General features: G+C 33.3%; 1 protein-coding gene across 1 annotated transcript in view; it reads left to right on the top strand.

Moving 5' to 3' along the window:
- Positions 1–13984, top strand: part of LOC115882652 (cadherin-99C) — a 243377-nt gene extending 229393 nt beyond the window's left edge. The window contains exons 22-27 of the mRNA XM_030900847.1: positions 1105–1398; positions 4121–4262; positions 4441–4668; positions 6924–7174; positions 9984–10098; positions 13089–13984. Coding sequence (XP_030756707.1) covers positions 1105–1398; positions 4121–4262; positions 4441–4668; positions 6924–7174; positions 9984–10098; positions 13089–13227 — 1169 coding nt within the window. The 3' untranslated portion in view covers positions 13228–13984. The remainder of the gene's footprint in view (positions 1–1104; positions 1399–4120; positions 4263–4440; positions 4669–6923; positions 7175–9983; positions 10099–13088) is intronic.
- The last annotated feature ends 8125 nt before the right edge of the window (positions 13985–22109 follow it).

The raw sequence follows: 22109 nt of genomic DNA, 5'->3' as shown, positions 1-22109 counted from the left end.
AAAATGATTGTCTTTTCAAAAGGATCTTTTCATTTTAAAAGGCATATGTGGAGTTCTACTTCGAAAAGCAGCTATATACAATCATTTCTCTCATGTTGTCAACAATAGTTGGTCGAGTTTTGTAAACACTGTCTTTAACATATCCCCGTAAAAAAGTCCGGACTAGATCAAATCAGGAGCATTTAAGTACGTTTAAGTATTCTAATAATTGGTGAATGTACCGTACTACAAGTACTACATGTACTGTACTACAAGCATCTAATAAAATCATATAAATTATCTCTGATATAGAATGCATAAGTTTGCATTTTCGGCAAATTTCTGAGATTATTTTTAACTGACACAAAATGCTAGCTAGTTTTTAAAGTTGGACTGATTAGACAGCTAAGTTGAACTAATGTCAGACTAACGTCAGACACGGCCATCAAGATTTTATCAAATAATAAAGATCCACTGAGACTAAATCATAAAAATGAAAATATCTAGGAAAATCTTTGTTTGAGGGATAGGCAACCTTAATAGTATTTTGAAGAGACATGAATTCCCCATTAAATATTGGAATAATATACTGGGTGTTCCATTTAAAATAAAACAGTAACTTGCTTTTAAAAGTGAGCAATGTTCCATATTAATTTTGTCTCACCCTGTATAACTTTTTGGATGAAGTTTTAATTTGATTTAATGTGCAAAATAGTTAATTTACCTATATAACCGGGTAAATTCCAATTTAGGTAGCTTTTATTGTAATTTACAAATTGTTCTTTATTCTTAGAAAATGTTAAATATGTCAAAAAGCTTACATTTTAGTCATAAAAACTCACTTTTATTTTTCTCCCAGAATCCGAAAATCAATTAATATATAGGGTGTTCCATTACAAGAAAACACAACTTTGATATGTAACTTTTTGATGGGACACCCTGTAGAACTCTCTATATTTTTAAAAACTGCTCTAAATTAACCTACATATGCTCACAAAATTTCATTTCAATACAAACTGTCGTTCTCCTTAGAGCCTCCGCGTCGTATGAGAGGCGCCACCCTGTATATATTTTAATAATATCTTACTTTTATTGTTGCATTCCATCCCTCACATTTCATTACAGGAAATTTCAGTGAAGATTTCTTCGCTATCGACCCATCCTCGGGAATAATCAGAACGAAGAAAACATTCGACTACATCAACGAGGAGCAACTTCCATTTAAACTGACAGCTGTAGCTAGAGACAATCCCAATGCGACAAGTAACTATTTTCAAATCAGTACGCCACTGATCGTCAACTTGATTACGCCACTGAACCGACTGATACTAGTGGTGGGGGATGCGACGCCCAGTGCGGTGCAGAAAAAACTTGACGATATTTTAAGGATCGTGCAGGACCAATCAGGATTAATTGCAGGTAAGACATTCAATCTATGTATTATACAGGGTCGCTTTTATGTATGGAAACGGTCGATTATTAGATAAAATATAGGAGGTACCGCAAAAAGTAATATACAAAAGTTATAGGATTCTTAAATATCTATTAGCGAGTAATAAATTTAAGTATACAGGGCCGTTCATAAAGTCGTGCACATCAAAGTTTCATTTTTTTTAATAGAGCCCCCTGTATATTATTACAAGGGGTTCAAACTAACCGTTTCCGAGTTATTGACTTTTGAAAATATCACTTAAACAATTCGAATTAATTAATTTCGATGTGTTTGGTTTGATTTAATGATACCATTCTGTCGAAACTGTGATACTGTTGTAACGGGTTTTAAAATTCCTATTAGCTACTAGTAAATTTAAGTATACAGGGTCGATCATAAAGTTGTGTCACATCAAACTTTATTTTTTTTAATGAAACCCCCTGTATATAATTGCATATTTCAATTCTTCCTTCAATTTTAAGCAATAATCGTAATACACAATGTACAGGGTGTCGCATTTTGGTTGAAATCATACGGTATCTCCGTTATTCGTGAAGATAGAAGGGTGCGGTTTGCACAAACCTGTGCCACTTATTTGTCAAACGGAAGATGCTGTCAACAAAATTTTTATAACCCTTTTCGTTTCTGAGCTATAGGGTCTTTTCAAAAAGGTTGCAATTTGGGACCGCCCCCGTATCTCCGTTATTATGGATGATATCGAAAAGGTGAAAACTGATTCTTGTAGAACTTTTTACGTAGAATACAGAGGCGTAGTCTGTTTTTCTACGAAAAAAATATTTTTGAAAATATGAACTAAAGTTATGTTTTTTCAAATGGAACACCCTGTATATTTATAAATCATGTGATCCGCTTTGATATGAGCTTCTCAAATATATATATATCACTCTATATTTATTTTCACTATTTACTGCAATATTTAAAATATATCATTTTCTGATTAATAGGCCGTGATAAATAACAAAAAATCAAAATGGTATTTACTAAAATAGTCATACACATATTAAAATTTATTTAGGATTGATATATTTTACTTTTGAAATAACTGTTACCACTGAAACTGTGAATATATTTTTCTTTTTTTTATAACGGGATGGGTTTGCAAATATCTAAATCTTGAATTATTAAAGCATTTTTCAGGTGTTCGACATTGTTGTAGTGCCAACGATATATTTCGTATTTCAAAAATTCCCAAAATCAGAAATCGAGAAGGGCGAAATCCGGGAATCGAGGAGGCTATCAATATGCGTTCATTGGTTCCAATTCATTGATTTGAAAAATAATAATTTAACAGTATTCTAATATTTCCATAGTTATGAGGGGGAATGTTCCCCATCTTGCTGAAAGTATATTTCACATAAATTAGCTAAAGGAATATCTAAAATTTCCGATACGATAGATTATTCTGACGTATAAACGTATTCCAAGATTTACAAATAGCGGTAGAGAATTAAGTTTCCCTAATATATAAAGAATTTATTAGCAGCTCCCAAAACAAAACAAGACAGAGATAGCAGTATACTTTTAATAATTCTTTTGTTTCTTTTATTATCAATCATGGCCTACTAATAAATATGATCTTTTAATAAAAACTTTTAAATATTGCAGTAAATAGTGAAAATAAATATAGAGTGATATATATTTTTGAGAAGCTTATGGCAAGACAGATCATATGATTTATAAATATACAGGGTGTTCCATTTAAAAAAACATAACTTTAGTTCATATTTTCAAAAATATTTTTTTGGTAGAAAAACAGACTACGCCACTGTATTCTACGTAAAAAGTTCTACAATAAACAATTTTCACCTTCTCGATAGCTTTAACAATAACAGAGATACAGGAGGTGTCCCAAATTGCAAAACTTTCATAAAGACCCTGTATCTCGGAAACGAAGAGGGCTATGAAAATTTTGTTTACGGCATCTTCCGTTTGATAAAAAAGTGAGACAGGTTTGTGCAAACCGCACCCTTCTATCTTCACTAATAACGGAGATACCGTATGATTTCAACCAAAATGGGACACCCTGTACATAAATTGAAGAATTGAAATGTTAAACAAAAATTTTGTAATTTCAAGACTTGATATAATCTCATTTTATACATCTATAAATGCTAACTTGAGAACTAATGTCACATATATTATTAAGTATCACAGTTTCAGCAGAATGGCATTGTTAAATGAAACTGAACACATCGAAATTAATTAAATCAAATTGTTTAAGTGATATTTTCAAAAGTCAAGAACTCGGAAACGGTTGATTCGAGGTGCATTGTGTGTATTTTGATTTTTGCTTAGAATTGAAGGAAGAACCGAAATATGCAATAATATACAGGGGGTTCCATTTAAAAATTGAAACTTTGATGTGCCACGACTTAATGACCGACTCCGTATACTTAAATGTATTAACCGCTAATAGATATTTAAAATCCCTATAACTTTTATATTTAAATTTTTGCAGTACTTCTTATATTTTACCTAATAATCGACCGCTGACATACATATGAGCGACCCTGTATAATGTTGACATTAATGACTTTTTAAAATTAAGAAAACTCTTTTTTTAAAAATTTCTTCACATTTTATTTAAATAATTTTGTTTCTACTTTATCGTCTATTTATTTTGTGAAATGTTTTCTTTCAAAAAATTAATGTAAATAATTCATGATTTTTATTTTTTTTTCAATACAGGTGTTGAAAAATTAGGCTTCAGGGAGTTCATAGGAGCTAACGGAACCTTAGAGATAGACCAAGAAGGAACTGATATTTGGTTCTACGTTATTGATCCAGAAACTGATAAAATCCTACCCCGAAACCATTCACTGGTTAAAAGGTAAAATAACACCAGAGATATAGAACAAAATAAAATACTAATTCAGCACAATAGACCAGAACACTTTACTGTTGCACTGAACTTATTATTTCGCTAACCAGATGATTAAAACTGGTATATTTCTAGTTTCACAAATGACAAATTATTTGTTTATAAATTGATATATTTTCTCTTTCAGAATGATACTGGATAAATCATCGATGGACAATATCACCTTCGACATAACAGCTCAAATAAAGAACACGGCTTTCAACATTCACGAACCTCTTGTACTGTCCAAAATAAAATCGGCCTCGATAGCTTCCTTTAACGGGGAAGTGTTCCCATATGCTTTGATTATTATTGCCTGTATTATTTTTGTGTTGGGCAGTGTAGGAATTATTTACATATGCGTTTCATGGTCCAGGTAAGATAAAGTAATCGCAAAACAATTTCCGATGCACGTGATCAACTTTGATTGACAAGCGATGGCGACAGCGCTTCCAGATTGTGATAGATTTATGAGATGAATCTTAATGTAAAATTGGGAAACAAGATATTTATTATATAATTTTTTAAAGATTTTACGTTTTATTTTTAATTTAATAATTAATATTTTAGTAATTTATTTATTTATTAACAGTAGTCAGTAACACTCACAGTATTAATATTTAAATTTAAGGCAGCAGCTATTCGGCTACAAATCGAAATAAGGAATAACTTCGAAAGTGATATAATGTGCTTACCAATCAAACTTACTTCTCTGACTGCAGTCAAGGGTAATAAAGGATCTTTATTTTCACGTTCTCGTTCAAAATAGTTTATCAGGAATTCAGGAAAGCTACAAGCTCTTTGCTTCGACTGTTTAAATGCTTCGGCATATTTTCGACACACAATTTCAAGAAATGCAATACAAAAACTCGAAAATTTAGTTTTTAAAAGAACTGTTTGTGTATAAAAGTACCATTTAAGAAAAAAGACTATGAAAATTGGCAAAAAACGAGAATTACTCCCAAAGATTCAACTATGGTCTATAAAATGAATAACTTTGAGTTTTGATCGTTATTTTTTACCAACATGGCAAATATAAAATCCCTCTATCAAAAAAGTTACTGATATTCTTTAAATTGAGTGCCTGAACGAATCAGATAGGTAACTCTTTTTACTTTCGTGAAATAGAAAAGGAAAATAATAAAACAAGTGACAGTTCTTCTTCTTCTTGCAAAAATCAACACGAAATGTCATAATTGTCAAAAGTAAAAGGTCATCAGCTTTTGACATTTCTAAATATCAGACCAATGCCGTCTCTAATAGAACAGCCTCGGAGCGAGATTTATGACGTCACGCTAGTTAGATACTACGGGTTAATAAATATGTTGTAGAATACATGGAAAACATAATTATTCCTCGTATTTTTGGTTATATTAAAACGTTTTTTTAACCAAAAAAAAAATAATGAAAAACCAAATGAAAACTTAATCAGCGTTTTTCCCGAACCTAAATCCCAAGAAAATCAAACATTTTAGAATAATTTTACATATAAAATGACAGCGATCTTTATTTCATAGCCATCGCTGACGCCTTTTTTTCTATGATCTTTTATTATTTGCAAATATAATTTTTCGAACATTGATACTTGCAAAATATACATATAAATTTTGTGAATGCAAATAATAATCCATCACTATTAGTAGATATTGAATGTTTTTGTTAAATTAGCTCGATTTTCAAACCCCAAAATTTAAAATATATTTTACATTTTACCCGTTATCTGATCTACCTATTCATTATTTGTATATTGTAAAACATTTGCATTTGTATGTTTCATATTTTTATTTGCCAAAGTATTTATTACTGTAAATAGGTATATACATTGTATTTATTATGTATATATGTATTAACTGTATATTATGTATATATTTCATGGACACTATATCATTTTTAAAATACGAACCAAAAATACGGGGAATAGTTATGTTTTCCGTGTATTTATTAATCCGTAGTATCTAACTAGCGTGACATCATAATTCTCGCTCCGAGGTTGTTCTATTAGAGACGGCATTGCGTCAGCATGACTGCAAGTTGCCAACCTAATAAAATTAACACTAGAAAAGCGCGGGAACTGTCAAATTCAAAGTTATTCGTTTCACAGAGACTATACAACACAATATTATGCAAAATAGTGACAGGCATTATGATAATTGTCAAATAATAAATGACAACGTTGTTGATCGCGGCACAATGTGACCAACGCAAAAATTTAATTTAGTCAGGTTTATAGGCTTTAATGTCAATTTCGATGTGATTGATGACGTATATAGGAAAATGTTTTGCGATTACCGTATATGCTATGCTTTATTTTTAGTATTTAATTTGTATACAGGTTGTTAATTTGTTTATTACTCGCGGCAAGAGCTTTATGGTTGAAATATGGCAACCTCGGCCCGCTGGTCGATAAACGACGCGACGGGACGAGTCGGCAGAAAACCCTATAAATGCATGCGTTCTCAATAGGCAGTGTTGCCAATCTGTTTTCCTATAAGTAACTGTCCAGTTAACAACCTGTATATCCGCTCTATTTTTCATAATGAACTATACTAATCATAATAAATTTTGACCGAATTTTTTTTTTAACTTACCTAGAGCAACCTTTCAAATTTCATACCTGGTATATTATTTTAGATACAAGTCATTCAAGGACCACTACTCGAACGGCCGACAGTATGTCGTACCGGCCAGTCCGGCCAGGTACGACACTGTATACGTCGAGCCAAACTTGAAAGAGTACGAGACGCAAGTACTCCAAATGGTGGTACCTGTGGACGACCAAGAGGACTACAACGACCTGCAGATCGATTTCAGCAACAAGAACCACGCTTTTAGCTTGGAAAATGTTAGCTATATAGGGAAGGATACGAATTTGAAAAATTACGGTAAGTACTAGCTTAATTTCTGTTTAAAAAAATATTTTAATTATATTAATGTTTTGGGTGTTTCTAACTTTTTATTCCTTTTGTTATACCGGGTGTTTTTCAAATTTGACTTACCTCTATAACTTTTCTATTTTTTAGATAAAAAAAAACGAGATTTAGGATGTTAGTATATGACATAAATCAGGATTGATTGGCTTATTCAGTTAGTTTCAGTCACTTTCTGTTTCAATGGAAATTACTACAATTTTTGTTTTTTAAATGGTACCCTCGGTATTTTTTTTTACTTTATTTTTATTTTCGCTTAAAAAATACTGTATTTTAAATTTCAATCTAGAGTGCCACGACAATCCAAATACCTACCAATTTATTCCTAAAAAAATGCTTTTTCCAAATATGCTAATGAGCCACCCTCGTTCAAAAAAAAATTAGTGGTTTTTCAACATAGTACTCTAACTTGAAATTTAAAATACTTTTTTTAAGCGAGAATGCATGTCAAAAATTGACATATGTATATATTCTATTCAAAATGTTACTTTTTATCAAATAAATTAAAATACTACCAAGAGTACCAATGTAGCTTGCACAAGCCAATTTGCGAGTCTAAACACCCCTTTAAGGTGGCTACACACACTACTGAAAGCTTGACAAGCATGCATGAACAATCTTTTTGTACAAGCAAACTGTAGCGTCTGTAGGGAAAATTTGCGCAAGCATTTTAATTGTGCAAGCCGCTTGATGATTGATTGAATTTGAATCATGCAAGCTTGGACAAGCAATGCTTGCGCAAGCGAAACGGTACGTGTGTACCACATATATTTAGCTTGTACAAACAATTAGTTCGGTGCTTGATCGTAAATGACCTGTACGTCGCGTCGCCATCATGTCTAGCGATCTGAAAAGGAGCAATCGAGCATTACTGGAAGATTTTATTCACGCATACGAAAATCAGCCGTGTCTTTGGCGAATTAAATCACCAGAATATCATGATAGGGTGAAGAAGGATGCAGCATACAAAATTTTACTTAATAAGTATAGATTAATTGACAGCCAAGCCGATAAGGATGCCGTTATTAAAAAGATGCCTTCAGGATTCATTCTTCTTTTTCGCGGACTTCCTTCTTCTTTTTCTTCCGACTTCCTTCTTCTTTTTCGCGGCATAAATTGAAGCTTGTTTAGGCATGCATGTACCGTGGGCGGCGAAGGTAAATTATGCATGCTTGTGCAAAAAGATTGTTCAAGATTTGTCAAGCTTGCAGTAGTGTATGTAGCCACCTTTAGGTACCAATCTGGCTTGTACAAGCCAATTAACTGATAGCCTAATCACCCCATAGACTACATACAGTTGGGAATTGGAACATTTGATGTTACAACAGCAAAATAATACACCAAATCACCACAATACACCAAAACACGTTACTTTTGCACTGGACGCGCGTTTCGTTAACCATGTTGCCATCATCACCAGATGATTTTAATGATTTTAATCATAATATAATGATAAAATCATCTGCTGGTGATGCTAACATTGTAGCGTTTTTTATAAACATTACCACTGCGAACGGCAGCTTTTCATCGGAGAGCAGTCGTGGGTAAGGTATTTCATTAGAGAGAAAACTAATCAATAACAATAAAAAAAAATATAGATATTGGGCGCCAGGCATGTACAGAGAAAAATAACACAGTTGTATATTACTTAAAACTAATGACTATATTTATTCAAGATGGACTGTGATGGTAAATAGCATTGTACAATTTTAATAATTATTATAGTGGTTATATGTCAACGAAAGTGGTGTTAAGAATTGTACTAAATATCTATGAAAACAACTATGATAAAATACAAGACATGTAAAGTTTAAGAGAATATATGAAATGTAGCATTACTTTAATTAATTTGATATATTTTATATGATGTTAGTGCAATAATAATATCTATAAAAAAGTAATACTATTACAAGGCGTAATGTAAGGAAACCTAAAATCTAAATCATATTGTAACTACTAAATCGACATAAATGTTCTTAATAATCTAACCACTAAATATAGTCTGTACGATATTATTTAAAATGTACGTTATTAAGTTAAGACTGAAAAGGTTTTAAATGTTAACTGTAAAACTTGAACTTAAATCTACACTTTTCTTCACACAGCTGTTCTTTATGTAATCTTGCTTCAAACAGTAACAGCGTGAGGTGGTCTCGCATCTCTGTACTCGGCCATCCAATACAACAAAAGGGGCCAGAATGAGGACACCATGAATTGATACAGCCGTACCTACTAACTAAGTTATAGATGGGAACGAAGCAGCATGGGGCTCAAGCTACATCCACGCTGGGGCAATATGGGGACACTACCCGTACCTTGGAACACTACTAGGACCTTGGATAATGTCCGTAACTTGGACCATAACCTTGGACACAGTCCGTCCATAAGATAACGGTACAGGGGAACACTACCCGTACCTTGGATACTACTAGAACCTTGGATAATGCCCGTACCTTATAAATAGTCCGTACCTTGGACCCTAAAAATATGAAACTCTTGTATAAAACCAAACAAGGTCTAATAAACAAAATAAACCTACCTACTAAAATCGTTACAACATGGTTCGTCCGATGCAAAAGTAAAATGTGTTGGTGTATTGTGGCGATCTGGTGTATTATTTTACTCAATAAGAAATTTTTTAATAACAAATTTTTAATATTTTGCTTTATTTTAATAAGACAAATCTAATGCAATAACATTGTCACAAATAATATAACCCTCATGAGCTTTCATTTGTGTATGGATCTATGTTGTTATATTTCAGATAAGGCCAGCCCAATAAGTAGCGAGTCCGCGACGACAGCTAGGGCATCTAGCGTGGGCGATAACCATCTAATTAAAAATACTAACAATACTTTAAGGAGGGATAACATATACAGGTAACATTCATTCTAATTCAGCTTTCTTGCTAATTAACATTTATAAAATAACATCTATAACATGATTAGTCCTGAATAACCTCACGTCAACTGAAATATATCGATTCCAGAAAATCCTAGATCAGTACAACCAACGCAAGAATTATCATTTATGATGGCTCAAAAATAGCCTTCATCCGTTAGTCAAGCAGCATTAAAAACGATCAAGTCAGTAACCATCAATTCGAAATTGGTTAAAGATCATTTGAGAAGATGAACAAATTAAGCAAGCCCACCAAGGGATTGAAGGCAATGAAAAATGAAAAAAAAAAGCAACCGATCTGGCTAGAAAAGGAGCGAACACTCTACTAAGTGAACCAGAACCGTTCTGCTTTCCAAGTGAAAACCAACTTAAAGCAGAACTCATGAACCTGGAATGGGAATCCTCCAACGATCTAAGACACTCGAAGAAATTTCTCAGAACTTACGACCGAGAAAAATCAACTTTTTTTCCCGATTTAAGTAAGAACTAAGAACAATATTCGTATTGTCACGGGGTTTTTAACAGGACACTGCCTCCTCAACAAACGTCTCAGTAGATTGAAGCTAAGAAACAAAGGCGAATGTAGATTTTGTGGAGAAAATGAGGAAACACCAGAACACCTCATCATTAAACTCACTGAGTCGACAACCATTCGTGCCATGAACTTGGGTACGACGGATATCGGCAATGGAGAACTAACCTCTGTAAAATCGTCTCAGATACTAACCTTCTGTCAAAGCCCTGAGACTGTATGATTATCTATAATCTATAAGGCCGCGGTGATTAATTCATTCTACATTCTACTGATGACTGCTCTACACAAAATAGTGCTGGATGTGCTAATATTATCAACGGGTCAGCTTTCCAATGGACTTTGGGACATGGAGCATTAGCTGTCTTCAAAGAACATGTTGCGATCTTGAAAACCTTATCATTTGTCGTCTAGGAATACAATCAAACTAGAATGATAATTATCTCTGATTCTTTAGTGGTCTTGTCTAGAATTAATGACCTATTCCTCCAAGATCCTCTGAAACCAAAAATTCATACTCTATATCTAATAAGTGCAGTGAAAATTGAATTAAACTCACGCGCACGTTTATGAGTCCGAAGTTAGACTAATATCCTTGGTAACTCCTTAAACAAAGATAGCATTGTTATTATATTCCTGCGATTTAGTGAAAAGTTTTGTTTTTAAACTTACTATACGTATTATAAACGCTTGTTCAGCTATTATTCTTGTGCAATATATGAGGAGTTCAGAAATGAACTGGATCAAGTCCTAGAAGATAATTATGGAGAAAATGAGAGTTAAAGTTTTTTAATGTTACTTAATTAAAATAAAACAAGCTAGAGAAGAAAACTTGATACAATGATTTATTATATTTTAATATACGTTCATACGTGGTTCCTGCTGAAGGATAAATTTAAAGGTACCTGGAAACATCCGAGATCAGGCCATTGGCACCAATTGGACCACTTAATCGTTCGAAAGACGCACCTAAAAGATGTCAGTCTCACAAACGCCAGAGTAGATGCCGAATCTGGCACTGATCCAGTTAAAACCCAAACATCCACACTGTAAAAAGCAAAGCTACATGACCAGATTGAACGTACGGGGTCTAGAGAACAACGATACCGCCGACGCCCTCCGGGAAGCTATCAAAGAATCACTTCCACCGATAACTTCAATCTCAATCGTGGACGCTGAACATGGCTAGACACAACTAAGAGATGCGATTCACAAAACCAGCGAAGCAGTACTGGGTAAATCCAACAAAAAGAAACAACCAGACTGGTTTAACGAAAATCAACCGCGTATACAGGCTTTGTTGAAACAAAAGCATAGAGCACATCAAGCCGTCACTGCAAATCCACACAATCCAAGACTAGCAGACAACTTTAAGGCGGCCAACAACACGCTCCGAAGAAACCTGCGCCAACTAAAGGATAACTGGTGGTCGCAAAAAGCTAGTCAAATTCAGGAGTATGCCACGCATCACGACTATCGTAAATTCTTCGAGGCTGTAAAAGAAGTATACGGTCCAACCAAGAAGGCAAGATGCCCAATCATGGCACAAAATGGCGAACTTCTAAAAGAGGAAGAGCAAATCAGAAACCGCTGGAAAGAGCATTACAGTCATATCCTTAACCAAGAAACAACCCCAATATGGAAGCACTCAACATATTACTTCAGTATAACAGCCTCGATGTATTAGACATCCCAATAACAGAACAGGAAATAAAGACCTCCATAAAACAGCTTAAAAACAACAAATCAGCTGGCTGTGACGCGATTCCGGCGGAAATCTATAAGTGTGCAAGTAAAGAACTTATTGGTCATCTTAAGGCTCTCTTTGATGTCATATGGGAAAGCGGAGAGGTACCTCAGGACTTTTGCAATGCGAATATAGTGAATATATTTAAGAACAAAGGAAGTGCATCAGACTGCGGAAACTACCGAGGAATTTCACTACTGGCTATCGGAGGAAAAATTCTTGCAAAAATGATGTCAAACCGCCTGCACCCACATGTAGAAAAAATCCTCCCAGAATCGCAAACGGGTTTTCGCACCAATCGCGGTACCGTCGATTCCATATTCTCAATCCGGCAACTACAGGAAAAAGTAAAAGAGCAGCAGTTTATGAAAAAACGTTCTTTGCCTCGGGTATAGTAACCAACACGTTGTGGAAGTGGCTCAAGACAAAAGGAAATTGATCGAGACAACAGGAGACAAGAAAATCGCCCACGCCCTTCTCCGCAATTTTTTATCGAGTTATTTCGAGGCGCTTTTAGAAAATGAAAGTATTATCTGGCTCTTATTAAAAGGCTCGAAATGAATATAATTATTAAGGCTCTAATACATGCTTATGGTTTTTGTTTTATAATTTGGATTGCTATTATTGCTTTGATGATGAAAAATATAGTGTAAATCGGCTCTAATAATTTCTCTTGACGTTTGTTTCAGATCGTCAGACGAGGATGACATGAACACCAGTCCTACCAACGACAACGTCATGTTCAAAGAAAAGAAAGACTACAACAACATACATTTAGGGTTTCCGTACGGTGACCGATCTCCTATAGAAACCACAACGGAACTGTAAATAAATATTAACTAATCTAATTATAATTAGAACCACGATTCACATACAGCCGGTACATATAGTCTAAGCATAGTATAAGGAACTATTAAGGTTACCGAGATACCAATGCTCGTACCTCGAATTTGTAGCACCCTCTATATCGATATTCATCAATATAATTTGACACATGTCATGACATACTTTAGACCGTAGGTACCGGCTATATGTGTATCGTTATTAGAACAAATTTTATGATATGTGTAAAAATGATTAGCTCAAAATTGTTACTCAACTAGCATAATCATTGCCTACTCCAATTTCAACTTGATAATATCAGATTCCTAAAAAACAGCGTCATATAGCTTTCAAAATATAATAGACCTATCAGCAACTAACATTAAAAATGAGTCAAAAGTTTTTGCTTGGAATGATTGACGTAGCTGAAAAATTTTAACTTTTTTTCAAGTAAGTAATAATTTTTTACAAGCCCAAGAGGTCGTCCCAACGGAAATTATCATTAAATGTTACTGCAGAGGCTACCGTGACGCTGTTTTTTTTTGACCGTATGGTATACTAAAATCATATTTCATATTTGTTACACCTCATGTAATTAGCAAATAAAGAGATAACTAACAGATAAAATTATAACAGAGTGATGATAATACTGTATGATCCAAAAAAAAACAGCGTCAAAGACGGCTGGGGAATGACAATCGATGGTAATTTTGGCCAGATCAATCTCTAGACATCGCTTACTAAAAATTGGGATAAAGCTTGTCAAAATTAACACTAGTTATAGAACTGTAAACTACACCATTTAAAAAGAATTTTACTCAATATAAAAATAAATTAGTCTTCCTAAAGCCAACTGGCAGTAGGCGCCATTCAGAAATAAAGAAGAGCACGGGCCAAGTAAATGACGTCTAGGGCTTGACCTCCTCAAAATTATCATCGATTGTCATTCCCCAGCCGTCTCTGACGCCGTTTTTTTTCTAATTTTCAATAAGTTATCCTCGTATTCGTCTCTATAAATTTAAACTGACAATGTACCAATGTCCAAAATATAGAATATTTAATATGTAACAATATTATTAAAATAAAATAATGTGGAGGTAAAATAATGATCTTAAGGCAAGCTAAAATTTTTCAAGTAACTAATAAAAGTGTAGTATATAATATACCATGTCAATTTTAAGATAAAAATAAAATATAATAAATATGCACATAATATTCTCTTTAGTTGTTAAGTAATTAAAACAACCTTAAGATCATTTATCTACCTATATCTGACTTTTTTTTGATTTTACTAATATTTTTGTGATTGTAACGATCAATACTCTGTATAATAAGCCATACATAAAAATTAGACCCAATATACCGGGTTTGAATGAATAAGTGCCAAAAATACAAAAATTTCTTTTAGGAAATTAGTTTTACTTAGCCTTGACTTTTTTTGCACTTATTAATTTACACCCTGTAGATGTGTATATATAATTTTAGTTTTAATAATTAAATTAAACATAATTATTAGATAAATAAATTCGAAGATGACTTGAACATAGATTAGGAAATTAATTATAAAACACACTTTTTGATATTATAATTATTGTTTTGTATAAAAATAGATTTATATGTTAAATTTGATATAAAGACGGATAGATCTAGTCTGATATTTTTGTACTTATCTTGCCTAAACAACGAAATAAATAAATTTTGTTTTATTATTTGTGAGTTTTTGTTATATTTTACTTTACATGTTAAAATCCACCTACGCTTTTAAAACGAATAAAATACAATGTGTTACCTATGAAAAACTTTATTTTATACCGGGTGTTGCATCGTCGAGCGGGACATAGGAAATCCCATGTAAATTTTAACGGGGTCAATTATTGGCTTCCCTAATTATTTTGGAGAATAATTCTATTTAGGTTTATCGAAGAGCACTAAAACCCACATTCAAAAGAATAATTTTAGATATTTTTGATTAGCCCGTTTACGAGTTATCGCCAGATTTCTTTTTAAATATTTCTCCTTTCTAATGGCCCTGTATTTACTATGAGCACCAGTCAAGGTAAAAGATAACTAAAAGGATAAAGCCGGAGTCTCATGCATCCGAAATCCGATGGTACGACATCCGAAATTTGAAGTTATCGTGTGAAATAAAAAAAAGCCTGTCACATACATCCGAAAGTTCGTTCCGAAATTTGACAGTTTTAACATTTTTCTGCTGCGCTGAATAGAGATTCATGTCATGTTTTATTGGAGAAACACTTAAAAAATAACTTCCTCGCCAAATATCCCGAAATTGCCCACTTCCCACTAAACTTGTTTTAAAAACAAATGTTTCCAAAAAAGTGAGGTTAAAAAACACGATATCGTACAAAAGTTAAGCAAAATTTAACTTTATACGACGTCGGATGATTAGTTAAAATTATCGGATAAAAATTGTTGTCAAAATATTTCGACCAATAGGAGCACCGTCGGATCGTCGTGTCATCGGATTTCGGATGCATGAGACTCCGGCTTAACTCAAATGAAGTTGTCATTTCAGAAATTTATTTATTTAGTGCTTTATTATTATTCTTTGAATAAGAAGACTAAGGAAGGAGCATATCAAAAATCTTAGGTACACCGCGATGGGCCTCAAATATGGCCGACTTAAATTCCGGTTTATCAGTGTCGTTCTAATTTTATTTAAAAAATGTAAAACTATGATGTAGGGTAGACGTGGGGTAGATTCAATAATTTGTTGTTTTATTTTACGTTGTGAATAAATGTTGGTAGTTATTAAAATTGTTATAAAAATATATAATTCTAATAAAAATAGATAAGTTATAATAAGTATTTATTAACACAAACATCCGATACGCTACTGAAGCAGGTAAGTCAAATTAACGTATCTAAATTCTTTGACAAGTAATAAATAAAAGCTAAAATGCAAGAAAAAATATACATTTAGTTAATTTAAGTGAATTTCATAAATGATCGGTTTACTACACGTATGTATATTATATAGTCACTTACTAGCGAAAAGTTGTTCCATTATTTCACTCAATTTTTGCCGAGATCTACCGCACGCTACACAACCAACTATTTTAGAGTCTTTTTCGATAAATCGCGATAGTGTCACTGTTAATTTAAGTTCTGCCACAATTTCCATCTAGATTTACTACCTTTATACAACTATCAGTAGTAGAATAAATAATAAATAACATAAAATAAGCTCCGTAAAGACTGACAAATCCACAAAATTTCAAATCAAATTCAAATGTGTCAAATGAATCGTCAAACAGAACTGTCAAGGATCCCCACCCTAGAGAGCTTTTATGGTGGCTTTTCCGCCCACCATGCATGAATATATGGATAGCATTATGCTCCTTCCTTAGTCTTCTTATTCAAAGTTATTATTATTAAAAACTCACACTACATCGAAAATATTAGCCATGAATTACACTACCGAAGAAAAAGTATTGATGATTAAATGGTATTATCAAGGGAATCGTTATCAAAAGGTGTCGGACGAGATGTTTGCTGCTCTGTATCCGAATAGACCGATACCTGGAAAATCTACAATCGCAAGGAATATCCAAAGATTTGAGACCAAAGGTACCCTAATAAATAACTGCAGATGTGAAGCAAGGCAGGAACGAAGAGAAGATGCAAGAAATGATACCGACTTGGAAGTTTTATTGTGCGTGGAAGAGAAAGATGGAAAGATCAGCACAAGGAAACTTGAGGATGAAATAGGAATAGATCACACTACAGTGTTTCGAATTTTGAAACGACATAAATACTATTCCTTCGAATATGAAAAGCACCAAGAGCTACGAGATAGGGACGAAATATGGCGGCAGGCGTTTTGTTTTGATATGATGGAGAGAGCAAACACGGATAGGGAATTTTTAAAAAACATATGTTTCACTGACGAATGCATGTTTACCTTAAATAATGAACCCAATGTTCAAAATTATCGATATTGGAACAAAGAAAACCAACACAAGTTTGTCGAAACAAGGATGCAATATCCACAGAAAGTAAATGATTGGGCAGGGATATTCGGACACAATATTATCGGGCCATTATTTCTTACGCGAAATTTTAATGCAGAATATTATTTGGAACTACTCGAAAATCATATTTTACCTGCTTTACATGATGCCGCTAGGGAAAATCGGGAAGTTTGGTACCAAATGGATGGCTGCCCGGCACATAGTACCCTGGCTGTTTGGGAATATTTAGACAATAGTTTTAACGGAAACGTTATTGGCCTAAATCATACAGTAAATTGGTCAGCAAGGTCTCCTGATATTTCGCCAAATGATTTCTTTCTCTGGGGCCATTTAAAAAACAGGATATACAAGGATAAAAAATACCCAAATCTAGACGAGTTAAAAAATGCTATTTCTGCCGAATGCAATAGAATTTCAGTTTACCAACTAGCGAATGTAAGAAGAGAATTTTATGATCGCCTGGGTTATTGTCTAGCAGTCGATGGAGGAATATTTGAACATCTTAAATCATAAAGTTCTAACAATTTAATAGTACCTACCTAAATTAATAAGTTATTGGATATTGTAATAATTCTATAATTAACCTTGTAATTGATTACTTTATTTTACTTTAATTCATATTAATTTGTATTTATAAATACATCTTTAACATTTCCGATGTAGGAATGAGTTTTCAATAATAATGAAGCACTAAATAGGTAAATTTCTGAAATGACAACTTCATTTGACAGTTATCTTTTACCTTGACTGGTGCTCATAAGTAAATACAGGGCCATATGAAAGGAGAAATTTTTAAAAAGAAATCGGCGATAACTCGTAATCGAGCTAATCAAAAATATCTAAAGTTATTCTTTTGAATGTGGGTTTTAGAGCTCTTCAATAAACCTAAATAGAATTATTCTCTAAAATAATTAGGGAAGCCAATAATTGACCCTGTAAAGTTGTTCGAAGTAGTTGTAACAAATATTTTCCCTACAACCCCATTAAAATTTACATGGGATTTCCTATGCCCCGGCGATGCAACACCCGGTATAAACACCTGTATGAAATCCCTCAAGTATATTAAAAACTGTAAAAACAAAACAGATTAAAAACATGATTCCAATTGGGGGTTGGAAGTTCAAACCCTTGCTGTTACAAAAACTAAGTAAAAAAAAAATCTATTTAAATAAAAAGTCACTTGGACCCTTTTTATTCTAAGCCCCTCAATTATAAGTTTCGGCGGGAAGGCGAGAATTCCATTTTAAGTTTATTTCTTTTATCTATGGTTTCCATCTATTCATCAGTTACAAGTACTTTATATACAAAATTAATCCGACAATAACAGCACACACTACCCTATTTGTCTAATTTCTATAGAGATTCAATACCTAATTGGCTGGAAGTTATCCCCAAATTAAGGGTCGCATACGGACACGCTGGCGCCAGTGGCGTACTGTAGTTATGGTATTTGATGCAGAACCCACATCCAGTAAGGTGTAAATACTGTATGATCGAAAAAAAACGGCTGGGGAATAGACATGCACTAAAAATGTACTAAGACCCTAGATCATTATATACTTACGTGGATAAGTAAATAACTATGAAAACTATCGCAAACATATCAACGACTTCCATTTATCTCCTTTTTTTGTTGCACACGCGGTGCTTCTACTCTATCTATCTTTGTCGAAGACCTATCGTCCACGGGCCAAATTTGAACATTAATTTTAAAAATTTAATTTTTAAAATGCATATATTTGAACAATAAATTGAATGTTTACTGTCACAAAAATAAAATTATATAAAAAATACATTTAGGCACTCCGTGCAAATATCAATATTCTTAGGAAATCTAATCAGAAAGTTGTGGTTTAATATAAATAAAAGAACAACTGAATACTTACTACTTACATACTCCTATGAAAAGATAATTTGGGGACCTTTATATTAGAACTTCGACACACCAAACACTTTCTAGTCATTTTTACGAGTATTTAGAAAGTCCAACGAAAAAAAAAATAGGAATATAATTGCACAAACTCAAAATTAACTTCTCACTGATCACCCTTGCATCCTTGGCAATATAAAAGCGGTCGATAAAAGAATAATACAATTATTCAAATAAAAAACGCAATATTTCCATAACAATGTACAGGGTGGATCAAATTCGACGCTTTTAAATGGAAACATCCTTTTCTATAGGAGATAGACGAAAACTAATATCGGTGTCTGGAGCTCAATTTTCATCAAAAACATGATGGTGAAAACCGCACATGAATATCTGTTACCGTTTCGGAGTTACGGGGTGTTTTTAAAAAATGTGCATTTTTAACAAATCGCTTAAACTTTTTTGCTATGGAAAATTTTCTATTTCTATGAAAACATTTCCAAAGCACCTTTTTACGTAGAATTTAATGGTTTAAGTATAATTTTTTTAAAATTAATAATTTAAGAGTTATCAACAGAAAAATTGATTTTTTATTTAGGACACCCTCTATATTTTTAATTAACTGAAAAGAATTTAAAATTACCTTTCCAAAAATATAGCACACTTGATATTTTGTTATAATCCTTCGAAATACAGAATTTTTAAAAGTTCCCCACTTTTAACTAGTAGGCGTTGGACCCCTTAAGGCTGATTCATGGTACACCGTGACGGGCCGGGGCCATGCGACGGTGAAGGCACGGCCAAACATTGTCAAATGTTATTTATACCTATGCATTCATGCTAAGCCGAGCACGGGCCGAGCTTCGCCGGAACCCGTCCGTGCCCCGTCCGAGAAATGTCGGTGTACATTTTATTCATGATATGCCCTTATATGCCTGGAACTCGAAAACATATTTTTCCAGCAAGGCCTCTGAACGCTGAAGTTATCAGCAAATTTTTGCAGCCAATTTCAAGAATAATTGAATAGCTAACCAAGATCCCAGCCGTTTGCCGTCGAGAGGCCGCCTGACTTAGTGCCCATGGATCTAATCCTATGGATATATTTGCAAAAGAATAAAGGTTCCTTATTCTTCCGTTTAATCTAGACAAGAATAATTAGAAATACTTAGCAGTTATGAGAGAAGTCTTATTTTTCAGTCCTTATTATTAAATTGCCCGTATAATCTAGACAAGAATTAGAAGTATTTAGGAGTTATGAGAGGGTATCTTTCACCCCCACTGAGTTAATGAATTCCGCGAGAAATGTTCAAAAACTGCCCCGTCTGTCCATAACAGAAGACGGTCGATATGTCGAACACCTATTGTAGCAAAATCTCATGTCTTGGTTTGCTATTTATTTTTATTGTTATTAGATATAGTTTAAATGTGTTGATGTTGGTTAAATATATTTTAAATTGTCATAAAATTATGCATCTCTCATAGCAAATATTATTTTCGTTTTAATTCATGCTCACAGCTAGAATTTTTTTTGCATTACGGCCGGTGCCGTTCAAAGCCTACTTATTTAAAGCGGGCGAATTTTTATATACTCTATATCTCGAAGAGGAATCGAGGAAAATATCAAGTGTGTTATATTTTTGGAAAGGTAATTTTAAATTCTTTTCAATAAATTAAAAATATATAGGGTGTCCCATATAAAAAATCAAATTTTCTGTTGATAATTAAATTATACGTAAAAAGGTGCGTTGGAAATGTTTTCATAAAAATACAAAATTTTCCATAGCAAAAAAGTTACGGCGATTTGTTAAAAATGCATATTTTTGAAAAACACCCCGTAACTTTGAAACGGTAACAGATATCGATATGCGGTTTTCGCCATCATGTTTTTGACAAAAATTGAGCTCCTATAGAAAAGGGTGTTTCCATTTAAAAGCGTCAAATTTGACCCACCCTGTACAGTACGTCTGTCCGTTCTGTAGCTACGGGGTAACCGTGAGAGGGGAAACGATATTCTCTCGATGTTTTTCGTAAAAAATTAGACGACGCGTCCCATCAATAAAAATTCGACAAATTTGCAAGTAGCCAATAAAGTGAGAGTGCTCGTCAAGTCGACGTATAAAATATATTGCTGTTTATTTAAATGTTTTTTGTCCGCATTCCTTTCATAGACACAGATCCAGCAGACGTACTGTATAGTTTGTACTTTCTAAACCGTATAAAATTGTGATTATTTTGGAAATACTTGCAACTTGTAATGGTCATGCGCAAAGTAAGGTCCCCGGAAAAGACAAACCTATTGAACGTTTCATAAGTGCAATAAAGAAAGCTTGAAAATGGCATGTCGTGATGTTGGAGATATATTTTTTAATGCTAAACTTATGGCGTTGATTTATCCACGTAAGTATATTACCTAGGACTAAGACTAAAAATTGACATAAAACTTGTCAACGATTAAAACTAATTATAGAAAGATTAAAAAGATAGAACGCTAACCAAACCAATCCAAACACTCAATCTATTCCCAAAAAAATATTTTTTCTCGAATTTTAAACAATATTATTTATAAATCATTTTTATTCAATATAAAAATAAATTACAACCCTCTTAAGGCCAAATGGCAATAAGAGCAATTATAAAATACAAGTAATGACGTCTATGGCCTGACCTCGCCAAAATTATCATCGATCGTCATTCCCCAGCCGTCTTTGACGCCGTTTTTTTTTTTTCGATCGTATAGTATTTTCAAGAGGTGCATCAGAAACCTCACAGTGAATGGGCTGGATTTAACATCTGCATATGATTTTTTATAACTTTTTATTTTATATAAATGAAGCCTGATGCCAGTGAACCTAGTTACGCCACTGAGAGACTCTATAATTGAATGCAACCGAGTGCTATTCAAAGCGAATTTAAATGTTTTCGGTGAGTGTAACTACTAACTAGTAAGGGTGAAGCTTCTATTTCCCTTTAATTGGTGGTAGGGGTGTTTGAGTTTTACAATTGGTAGATAATGATGATAGAGA

This window comes from Sitophilus oryzae, unplaced genomic scaffold, assembly GCF_002938485.1.
Source record: "Sitophilus oryzae breed Bouriz unplaced genomic scaffold, Soryzae_2.0 scaffold_179_pilon_pilon, whole genome shotgun sequence".
NCBI classification, from domain to species: Eukaryota; Metazoa; Arthropoda; class Insecta; order Coleoptera; family Curculionidae; genus Sitophilus; species Sitophilus oryzae.
This window is presented reverse-complemented; position numbering and strand designations above follow the sequence as displayed.